We start from the raw sequence: 12,066 nt of genomic DNA, 5'->3' as shown, positions 1-12,066 counted from the left end.
AGCGCTGCAAGCATGAATGTTCCAAAGAAGAAGGCAGAAGCTGCGTCATCTTTTATTACCCAGCTTCAAAAGGGACACAGCATCCCTTCTGCCATACTCTTCAGCCAGAGCAGTAACATGCTCTCCTAGATCCAAGAGGCGGGAAATCAGACCCTGATTCCTAACAGAAGAATGGTGAGACCAGTTGTAGATTACACGTGTTTTCAGAGATATTGTTGCAGTAGCTTTGGAAAAAACAGCCTCCCACACTAGCCATCTGTTTGGGGTGATGAAATATTTGGAGTAGGCAGTGATAATGGTTGTGTAACAATGCGCGTGTAATTAATGCTACTGGGTTGTACATTTAAAATGGCTAAAATGGCAAATTTTATGTTACATATATTTTACCACCATAAAAAATTAGAGAGGGAGGAAGAGAAGGAGAGAAAGAAGGAAAGGAAAAAGAGACAGATAGCAGGAGACCCAGACCAGCCCAGGGCTGAAATAGGTAGGAGTTACGTGGGAAATTAGGCATGGCATTCCAGAGAGGAAAGCTGGATTCTGTGTCCATGCCCCTAGCTGTGCATATAATTTGTACCCTGCCCCCTCCAAGATTCCTCAATCTAGAAGCTTGTTAGAGGGTTTGTAGAGAGTTTGAAGGATAGTAGAAGGTTTGGCTGGACCCATGACAAAGTGTACTCACTAGAGTAAATGAGAGGTTAAGAATAAAACCAAAGGGGACGACTGGGTGGCTCAGTCAGTTAAGTGTCTGACTCTTGATTTTGGCTCAGGTCATGATCTCACCGTTCATGAGTTCAAGACTCGCATCAGGCTCAGCGCTGACAGTATGGAGCCTGCTTGGGATTCTCTTTCCCTCTCTCTTGCCTCTTCTCTCTCTTTCTCTCTCTCAGTAAACAAAGTTAAAAAAAAAAAAGAAGAAGAAGAAGAAGAAGAAGAAAACCAAAGGATCAACTTCCATTTTCAAACCCACAAACCCACAATTTTAACAAAAGGCTTATGGGACCAACCTTGGAAGACTAACTTACAATTCTAACAACATTACTGAGTTTCTCGGAACGAAGCTTCAGAGAATAGTGCCATTGAGCTGGGGAGCGAATGTCTTGGGTGGCAGAATCACCAGCATAGTCCCTGGAGAGGTGCGATGCCTGAATGATATTGTGTGGATGGATAATTGTATAACAAGGATGTGTAAGGGTTAAATTGTAGTGTAGGGCTAACGCTCAGCTTGAAAAATAACAACTTTGTTCTGACACTGAAGATCAAAAGATAACAGCCTTGCTTTTACTCTTGTAAATCATACTTCATACTCTTGTGAATCAGGCTTTACCAATGAAGGAAACAAAAGCTCAAAAAAAGAGCATCAGAGACAAGGTCAAGGAGGCCCACTGGTTGCAACTTAGTTGCAGAAAGTCTAAAATAATCACCTCATTTGATAACTGTTTCTGACTCATCTGGCAACTGTTTCTAACTCATCTGGGAACTGTTTCTCTGTTTTGTTCCCAGGTAATGATAAAACGATGTGATCGGCTTTAAAAACTCTGTACCCTGGCTGTTCGGAGCCACACTCTTATCAAGAGTGTTGGTCCAGATCGGTCAGCCTTGCCTCTCATTGTAATAAACTTTGTTGTGACTGTCACTGTTGCCTGCAGCATTCTGTTTCAGGAGTCGTGTGGATGCAACAGATGCAGTAATGCTACCAAACAATAGGTACAATTGTCTGTTCAAAATGAGGGGCTAAACAGTTTCCAGTATTGCTAGCACATGCTCTTTTTTTTTTTTTTTTGAGATTTGATGTCTGATCTTATTTATTTGTTACTCTTAGAAAACCTCATTTTTTTTAATGTTTATTTATTTTTGAGAGAGAGAGAGAGACAGAGCATGAGCAAGGCAGGAGGGGGAGGGGGAGGCAGGCAGAAAGAGAAGGAGACACAGAATCCAAAGCAGGCTTCAGGCTCTGAGCTGTCAGTACAGAGCCTGACATGGGACTTGAACTCTTGAACTGCGAGATCATGACCTGAGCCAAAGTCGGACACCCAACCAACTACGCCACCCAGGCATCCCAGAAAATCTCTTTTTTTTATTTTGTTTTTTATATTTTGAGAGAGAGAGAGCTGGGGAGAGGGGGAGAGGGAGAGAAAGAATCCCAAGCAGACTCCACACTCAGCATGGAGCCCAAGTGGGCCTAGATGCCATGACTCTGGGATCATGACATGAGCCGAAATCAAGAGTCAGATGCTCAACTGACTGAGCCACCAAGGCGCCCAGAAAATCTCATTGTTGCCTGGACTCAGAGGTAGAAGCTCGCAGAAAGGGCAGCCTCTGTCTCTTGGCAACCTGTTCCTGGCGCTTTCCTTTGACCTCCTTCATTCTCTTGGCCAAAAGTTTAGTGTCTTCTTGCAGCCTCTTCCTTATTTTTCTTAGAACTCTGTGTCTTCTGAGCAATACGCCGACATTTGCCTTGGAGGTTACGTGGAGTAACAAGACGCTGAATCTTGGGCGCCTTGGTTCTAGGTTTCTTACCTTCTTTGTTTAAGAGCCCCATCACAACACACTGGCGGACATCATCTTCTTTAAAGAGACTGAGAAGTTTGCGGATTCTCCTAGCTCTTTTGGGCCCCAGGCAACAAGGCACAGGAGCATCCGTGAGTCCAGGAATATCCTTCTCCCCATTTTTCACGATGACCAAGTTGAGAACACTGAGGTTGGTATCCACAGCGTAGCCCTGAACAGATCTGCACTTTCTTTCTCCAGTCCACCTAGGTCTGTAGCAGGAATGTCCCTTACTCAGCAGCAGGCGGACGCGGCCATGGGTCAAGACACCATGCTTCATGGGGAAGTCTTGTTTGTCATTGCCACCACAGCTGCGGACTACATAACACTTCCATTCCTCACCCGGAGCATCAGCATCGACTTCTGTGGCCGTACACTTCTCGTAAGAGGTATAAAGTTTCCGGTCATCATCCACGTCAATGAGTCTCTGGCAGCCAGCAGCTTGGAAGGACGTGTTCAGTTTCATCCTAAAGCTGCTTACCACCTCCAAGGCACTACGAAAAAGAGTTTTGTCATCACATGTTCTAAGCACTGATGGGGACATTAGATTTTATAGTTTTACCCAGAGAGTTGGATTCACCTGCTGCTAAATGGGACACGAGCAAGACAGAGGAGAAAATATAGAAATGGAATGTGTAGGGGCCCAGGGCAGGCTGCCCCAAGATGGGCCACTTTGGCATGAAGATGATTTCAAGCTGAGGGCAATTAAAGCCCTGTGGGCTCAATAAAAGTTTTGCCCCTCCCTTAACTACTTAGAAGAATTTAAATTGGGGATCTTTCCCAAAACAATGGTTATTACCAGATAAATTCTATCTGAGTGACCCATCTGTATGGCAGGGAAAACAGCTACCAAACACCTGCTCTTGTTATCACCCTGTGATGTGCATTCCTTCCCTCTGAAGTCCCAGATCCCTGTCCGCTTCTCCTTAGTTCAGGATGACATATATCCCTCATTTTGCCTGACATGAGAATTTCCATGTTTGTTTGGATTGCTTGTACATATACTCTTAAATTTTATTTTCTCTGTTAATTTGTCTCATGTCAATTTTTTTTCTTTTTTTAAAATGTTTATTTATTTTTGAGAGACAGCAAGAGACAGAGAGAGAGCATGAGCAGGGGAGGGGCAGAGAAAGAGAGAGGGAAACACAGAATCGGAAGCAGGCTCCAGGCTCTGAGCTGTCAGCACAGAGCCCGACACAGGGCTTAAACTCACGAACCGTGAGATCATGACCTGAGCCAAAGTTGGATGCTTAACTGACTGAGCCACCCCGGCGCTCCTCAATTTTTTCTTAGTCCAGCTAGAAGGACCTTGAAGGGGACAGGATATTCTGACCCCTCGATACATTTATTGATACACCTCATTTTACTTCTGTGATGTTCTCACCCATGTCTTCCTTTGCACTTGTTTAACTGGAGAGTCGGATGCTGAAATCTGGACAAAGTAAAAATCTCTATTCAACTTTACAAAATATTTATTGAGGGGCCAGATGGAAAGACAACCGTCTCCAAAGATGGGAAATAAATTATTTCAACCATGTGGATTTTAAATTCTGTTAGGCCTGAGTGGCTCAGTCGGTTAAGTGTCCGACTTTCGCTCAGATCATGATCTTACGGTTTATGGGTTCAAGCCCTGCATCAGGCTCTGTGCTGAAAGCTCAGGGCCTGGAGCCTGTTTAGGATTCTGTGTTTTTCTCTCTGTCCCTCCTCCGCTCACACTCTCTGTCTCTCTCAAAATAAAGAAATAAACATAAAAAAATATTTTTTAAAGATTTAAATTCTGTTAGGTGGGATTAGAACAGACTTTATTTAGTCTGGGACTAATTTTTCCCCATTATTGAGGCTATATACCTCTGAATGTTCAATCTGATGTCCCGTGAATTATTGGGGGAACCAATCTATTTGGGGGGGGGGCATAATCTATTCCCGTCCCTATATGAGTTCTGAGGACTGTTCCCTTAGGTGGGTTTCCCCTCAGGTGTGGGTGGTGTTTTCTCAAGCATGCGCTGGTCAGAATTCAGCTGAAGACAGAAAAGTTTCCTCTGTAGATCTCCTGAACACTTTCCCTGTCCCTTCTCTGGGTGTAGCTCTCTTCTTTGAGAATCTGCCTATGAATTCCTGGTCTCCCCAACTCCTAGTTCCCCTTCTTCAACTCAGGGGCTCTAAGAAGCTCCCCCTGGCCTCCAACTCCCTGAGCTTTGGCCTAGAAACTCTCTCCAGGCAGTAAGCTGGGGCAACCACAAGGTCACATGCTTTGTTTCCCATCTCTCAGGTTTGCTGCCTGTTGTCCAGGGTCTGAAACTCATTGTTTCATATTTTGTCCAATTTTTTTACCTGTTTCCTGGGAGAAGTATAAATCCAATCCCTTTTACTTCATCTTGTCTCGAAACAATCATGTAGATTTTAAATTAGAAAATGTTATTGCTGTCTCTCTTAAAAACTGTTCATGACTCCAAACATATGTTTTCTTTCATACTGAGGAGTTGGTTTACCATCTGCAATATTAGGGGAGGGTTTTTGTCAAGAAAGGTGACAGATGGCAGTGGGGGAGGCGCCTGGGTGGCTCAGTCAGTTAAGTGTCTGACTCTTGGTTTCAGCTCAGGTCATGATCTCATGGTTCAGGAGTTCAAGTCCCACATCAGGCTCTGTGCTGACGGCTGGGGATTCTCTCTCTGCCCCTGCCCTGTTCATGCTCTCAGATTAAATAAATAAACTTAAAAAAAAAAAAAAAGATAGGTGACAGGTGAGAGTTGGCAAAACTCTTTAATGACACTACAAGTGTCTCTGTAGAATTAATTAGCTGCCGGTTGTTCGCTATGATGGATATAGCACTGGTCTTGAATTTGACTTCTCATAGAAATAAAATACAATGTAATTTGCAGTTTGAACTTCTCGATTCCATTTTATGAGGTCTTTTTTTTTTTTTTTTTTTTACAGCTGCATCTCTGAGGTATACAGTGAGGTAACGTTTAGGGTATGTAATCACTAGGAGATCTGTGAGTGTAAATGCAGGTCATTTTATTCTAGAGTCAACACAGGCCACTTAATTTAGCGTAGTATGAGTAAAGTAAATCTTGAGACAAAAGAAAAGAAAAGGAAAGGTAAAGAAGAAAACCAAACCTCCATTTCCAAACCCACAGTTTGGGAATGTGCCATAGATATTAGAATAATGGTGCTGGAAACTCCTTTTGACAACTGGCATAAGTTTTTATATGGCCATATACTGTCTATTTCATCATTTTCAGTAGATGAAAATGTATAAGAAACACTATATGGGGCAAAAACACACTAAACATCATTTATAAATCATTTAATTATTACTTTTTAACAGTTAGGGCACCTTTGATCGTATGATTAATTCACTGTCACATTTGTCAATCTTCTAACATTTTTTGACTCTTTTTTGGTTTCACAGGCCATCCTTCCTTCAGCCTAGATCTTCCCATTGATTTCTGAGGTTGGTAACTGCTACAAAGTACTAGGAAACTGGGTGGTACATACATTCACTAATTCATTCAATAACCTTGGCCAAGTCATCTAAACTCTCTGAACCTCATTCTTCTTATCTAAAAAAGAGATAATAATACCAATATTGAAAGAAGTTTTTAGTGTGTGTGTGTGTGTGTGTGTGTGTGTACGCACATGTGTGTCTACACCAAGAACAATGCCTGAATCATAAGGGAAACTCACTAATTTGTTTGGCTTAAGCATCCATTATAAGGAGAGAAGTACACAAATTAACAAAATGTCTAGAATACCTCCTCCAGGAACTATGATTTACTTCCCTTCTGAAATACATCATGATGAGATTTTCAATGTCAAAGACTTCATCTTTTAATATCACAACCCATAAGAAGGGCAATTTGTCTAGGCTAGAGAGGGAATGCAAAAAAAAAATTCTTTCATCTCTAGGGATTTGAGACTTTTCCTGTCTGACAGAGGCAACAGAATCAGTGATATTTGTATCAGCTATAGTCTCAGATATGATTGCTGAGATGGCTGTACTTACCAAGCCCATGGATCCTGGTTTTGAATTAGTTTCCCAACAAGAGAGATGTCTAAAATTTGTATTCCTCTGCCAAAGAACATTCAGATTTGGGATGTCTGGTTTCAATTGGACTATCTTTCAAATTTTAAATATATCATGCACTCAAGGACTATCATAATTATTCTAGAGAGCTGCATACCGAGACTGATCCTGTCATTGTCACAGCATTATCAGTAGCCGATCTGAGCCAGGAACTCCACTCCCAGGTATATACTTCTGATGCATTGAATTGTGTGCCCCCAGATTAATATATTGAAGTCCTGACCCTCAGTGCCTCATACTGTGATCTTATTTGGGGATAAGGTCATTGAAGGATGTAACTCGTTGAGGTTATACTAGAATAGGGTGAGCCCCTATTTCAATCTGGTGTCCTTATGGAAAGGAGACATTTAGACACAGATATGCACACAGAGATAATGCCATGTGGACATGAGGGCAGAGATTGGGGTGATATGTCTACAAGCCAAGGAATGCCAAAGATTGTCAGCAAACCACCAGAAGCTAGGAGAGAGGCATGGAACACATTTTCCCTCACATCCTCAGAAAGAACAAACTCTACAGACAGCTTGATCTCAGGCTTCAATCCTCCAGAACCATGAGACAATGTATTTCTATTGTTCTAGCCACCCAAGTTGTGGTGCTTTGTCACAGCAGCCCTAGCAAACTAATACGATATCCAAAAGAATTGAAAACAGGCAAACAAATACATATACACACATGTTCACAATCGCACTATTCACAATAGCCCAGAAATAGAAACCATCCAATGCCCATCAACGGATGAATGGATAAATAAATTGTGGTATATATTGCTGGAGGACTGATTAAAAAAAGACAGGACCACTCACTGACCTGTGAGCTGGACCCAGGCCCTTGAAAGCTCTTCCCTCCCTCCCCAGTCCCTTGCCTTTCTGCTCCCAGAGACTGTTCCAAGGACAGAACCTTGAGATGGTGATGTGATGCTGAAAACACCTGCCTGGTATATGTGGCTGAGCCCAGTTAGGGCCTCTTTATAAGCTTTTAAGATTTGGCGGGGTAGGTGTGGGGATCCATTCATCTTGCAGCCAACCAAGATAAGCCTTGTATTTAAGTTCCCTTTGCTATTATTAAAATTGCCACCTACCAATACAGAGTGGCCTGCCTCTTTCCTCAGTCTGTCCCTGCCCACTGCCTATGGGGAGTGGTTTCAGACTACACCAGGAACTCCCGAGAGGGTTGTGACCCTACATATACATGCAATGGAATATTATTAAGCCATAAAAAGGAATGATGTGCTGATACATGCTACAAAGTGGATGAACCTTGAATATATACAAAGTGAAAGAAGACCGACACAAAAGGTCACAAATTGTATGATTCCATTTATATTAAATGTCTACAATAGATAAACTATAGAACTAGCAAGCAGAAAGTGGGGGTTGGAGGTAGGGGTGCTGGGGTTTCCTCTTAGTTTGAGGAAAATGTTTTGGAACTAGATAGTGGTGGTTGTTACACAACATTGTGAATATATTAAGTGTTACTGAATTGTTCATTTTAAAATGCTTAATTTTATGTTATTTCAGTGTCACCTCAATTTCTTAAAAGTGCTATCTTAAAATTAATGCGCAGGGTAGGGGCACCTGGGTGGCTCAGTCAGTTAAGCAACTGACTTGGGCTCAGGTCATGATCTCGCGGTTTGTGGGTTTGAGCCCCAACATCAGGCTCTGCACTGACAGTGTGGCGCCTGCTTGGGATTCTCTCTCTCTCTCTCTCTCTCTCTCTCGCTCGCTCTCTCTCCGCTGCTCCCAGACTCGTGCTTTCTCTTTCTCTGAAAATAAGTAAACTAAAAAAAATTAACACACAGGTCTTAAGTGCACAACTTGACATTACCTATGTAAACAACACCCCCCTCAAGAATAGAGCATTACTATCACTCCAGAAAGTTCCCTAGTGCCCCTTACTACACTATTGACTCCCAGAAGGAAACATTGTTAGGATTTTTTTTTTCCAAAAAAAAAATTTTTTTTAAGTAGGCTACATGGCTGGGCATGAAGCCCAATGTGGGGGTCAAACTCACAATCCTGAGATCAAGACCTGAGCTGAGATCAAAGTCAGATGCTTAACTGACTGAGCCACCCAGGCACCCCAACATTGTTCAGATTTTAATCCCCAGAGGTTATTTTCCTCTGTTGTTGAACTCCACCAAAGTAGAGTTATACATCATGCACTCTTTTGCATCGCCTTCTTTTACTCAACATAATTTTTTTGAGATTCATCCATGTTGTTGAATAGATTAGTAGTTTTGTTTCTTTTTATTGCTGAGTAGTAGTATTTCAGACCATTTTATCTGATCTTCTATTGAATTGGGTTGTTTCCAACTCTGTTATTATGAATGAGGCTGCAATAAGCATTTTTGGTGGGCAGGGTGCCTGGGTGGCTCAGTCAGTTAAGCATCCGTCTTTGGCTCAGGTCTTGAGCTCACGGTTCATGAGTTCCAGTCCCACGTCGGGCTCTGGCAGCTCTGAGCCTGGAGACTGCTTCAGATTCTGTGTCTCCCTCTCTGCCTCTCCCCTGCTCATGCTCTGTCTCTCAAAAATAAATAAAATATTCTAAAAAGTTAAAAACAAAAACCATTTTTGTTGGGCATCTTATTTTATTGGGAGGAGGACTATCTAGGGGTGGGATTGCGGACTCATAAGTAGATAAATGTTAACTCACAAGTAACTCCTGGTGTTCCAACATGGTCGCACCATTTTACACTCCGTATGTGAAAGCCCCAGTTGTAGCACCTCTCCAACATTTGTTCTTGATTGCCTTTTAATTTTTTTAACATTTATTTTTGAAAGACAGAGAGAGAACACTAGTGGAGGAGGGGCAGAGAGAGAGGGAGACACAGAACCGGAAGCAGGTTCCAGACTCTGAGTTGTCAGCACAGAGCCTGAGGCAGGGCTTGAACCCATGAACCATGAGATCATGACCTAAGCCAAAGTCAGAACCTTAACTGACTAAGCCACCCAGGTGCCCCTTGATTGCCTTTTAAATTTTAATTATTCTAGTTTTATCTCATTGTCCCTTTAATTTGCATATGCATCAGGAAATGGTATCTTTGCCTTGTTCTTTTTAAAAAGTTAGCTTTATTTACTTACATACTACACAGCTCACCCATCTGAAGTGTAGAATTTGACTACTTTCAACAAATGTACAGTCATGTAACCACTACCACAATCAAGATACAGAATATTTCCAACGTGCCCCTAAACAGTCAATCCCCTCCCTCATCTACAGCCTCTGGCAACCACTGATATGCTGTTGCTGCAATTTGCCTTTTCTAGAATGTTTTCTAGAATGTTACGTAAGTGGAATCACAAAGTATGTAGTCCTTTGTTTTTGGCTTGAGTACAAGGCTCTCGTGATTCATCCACATTGGTGCATGTATCAGTTTATCCCTAAGTCGTATTGAGTAGATACATCACAGTTTGTTCTTTCAGTAGTTGTTGGATATTTGGGTTGTTTCCAAGTGTTTGCTATTATGAATAAAGCTGCTATGAACATTTGCATGCAGAGTGAATTGCTGGGTGATATGTTAGGGGTACGTTTCATTTTACAAGAAACTACCAAGCTGGTTTCCAATGGACCATTCTGCGCTCCCACCAGCAATGCATGTTCCACTTGCTGCGCATCCTCACTGACACGTGGGATTTGCAAGCTTTTTCCTTTGAGCCATCCTGCTTTGAAAGTGGGCATCCTTGTAGTTTGTCTCTTATTTTGGTTTTCTTTTGTTTTGTCCCCTCCCCCCCCCCCCCCCCCCCCCCGCCCCAACCCCTTAGACCCCAGTGAGGGAACTGCTCTGCTACGCAGCAACCCAGACCCAGAAGCGAGTGCTCTACAAACAGCTTAACACCAGGTTCTCTATAAATGTGCCTTGCGTGCTAGGACTCGGCTGCCTTTCCAGACGCATCCGTGTCTCAGGAGGAGCGGCTCTCGCTCAGGATGCCGCCCGGTGTGCCCCTGTAGCAGGCACCTGGGAGAATGGGTGAACGGAGGCCCAGCCACACACTGCCCTATCATTTGGCCTTGACAGAATTCTGACTTAGAGATTCAGTCATAATCTACAGATGGTAGCTTCGCCCTCATTCAAGCATATACACAAATCTGAATCTGCATCATTCTAGTTTTAAATGTACTTCCCTGACAACTAATGTTAGGGGGTCCAATCTTTCCAAGCTAATTATCTTGATTAAGTAATCAGGTTTGGTATCCCACGGATAGAATCAAACTATATTTTAATCAGTTTTGTAATAGACACACACTATTGTAATAGTATTGTAAAATATTGAAATAGTAACATGCTAGATTACTCTTACTTTATGGAAGGAATTTTTTTGGTGGTGTTATTTTAGAATCCATTTTATTACTTTTTAATGTTCATATTTGAGAGAGAGAGTGCAAGCAGGGAAGGGACAGAGATCCAGGCTCTCCACTGAGAGCAGCAAGCCTGATGTGGGGCCCGAACTCATGAATAGCGAGATCATGACCTGAGCCAAAGTCAGACACTCAACTGAGCTACCCAGGTGCCCCTAGAATCCATTTGAAATCTGCACTATATATGTTATCACTTTGCCAAGTGTTTTACATACATTTTCCCCTCATTTAAACCTCGTAACTACTATATGAGGTATGCTTTGGTCTCCTCACTTCACTGATTGAAACTTGTATCTTTTCAAAATTAGTCCCTAGCATTGTGTCCTAGTCCATTACAATAAAGGCACAAATGGGCTTTAGAAGATAACTATTGATCCTTCTTGTATTCTTTCATTTACGTGAGAAATCTGTCAAGAGCAATGTAAGATCGCTTGCAGCTTTCATTGCTCCAAAACTGATGAAAGGTCAGGTCAAAAGAGCATCTATCGGGGTGCTTGGGTGGCTCAGACGGTTGAGTGTCTGGCTTCGGCTCAGGTCATGATCTCACAGTTTGTGGGTTCAAGCCCCCCATCGGGCTCTGTGCTGACAGCTTAGAGCCTGGAGCCTGCTTCGAATTCTGTGTCTCCCTCTCTCTCTGCTCCTCCCCCACTCATGCTCTCTCTCTCTCTCCTTCAAAAGTAAATAAGAACATTAAAAAAAAATTTTAAAAAGAGCATCTGTTGATCCCTGGACATTAATGAAGGTGCAAACTCTGTGGTGGAGAGGGTTGTCTAAAAGGCCAAGGCTTGAGAGGCTGGATCAGAATCACAAGTGGCAGGAAATGGGGTCCCTCAGCTATACATCTCTGAAACTGCCAATGTTTCTAAGTCTCAAAACAGTTGGGGGATTCACCAAGTACACAGCTAAAACTTAAAACTCTTAAAGGACAATTCTAAAGAAAACAAGGAGGGGAGGTCCCCCAGTTGTCTGTGGTGACCACCTTTGTTGTACAACTAATTCAGCTGAGAGGGGCATGGCAATACCATGTGCCGGATTATCCCCTGCCTCCACTGGCCCAGTGGATGGATGGC

General features: G+C 42.7%; 1 protein-coding gene across 1 annotated transcript; it reads right to left on the bottom strand.

Moving 5' to 3' along the window:
- Positions 1-2,210: 2,210 nt before the first annotated feature.
- Positions 2,211-3,598, bottom strand: LOC122228252 (40S ribosomal protein S6-like). The gene is given in 2 exon segments (XM_042953202.1): positions 2,211-2,394; positions 2,396-3,598. Coding segments are annotated over 2 exon segments (822 nt in total). The 5' UTR covers positions 3,095-3,598; the 3' UTR covers positions 2,211-2,271.
- Positions 3,599-12,066: the final 8,468 nt, after the last annotated feature.

Source organism: Panthera leo, chromosome C1 (genome assembly GCF_018350215.1).
Source record: "Panthera leo isolate Ple1 chromosome C1, P.leo_Ple1_pat1.1, whole genome shotgun sequence".
Classification (NCBI taxonomy): domain Eukaryota; kingdom Metazoa; phylum Chordata; class Mammalia; order Carnivora; family Felidae; genus Panthera; species Panthera leo.
The sequence above is the reverse complement of the archived record's forward strand: the minus strand, read 5'-3'. Positions and strand labels throughout refer to the sequence as shown.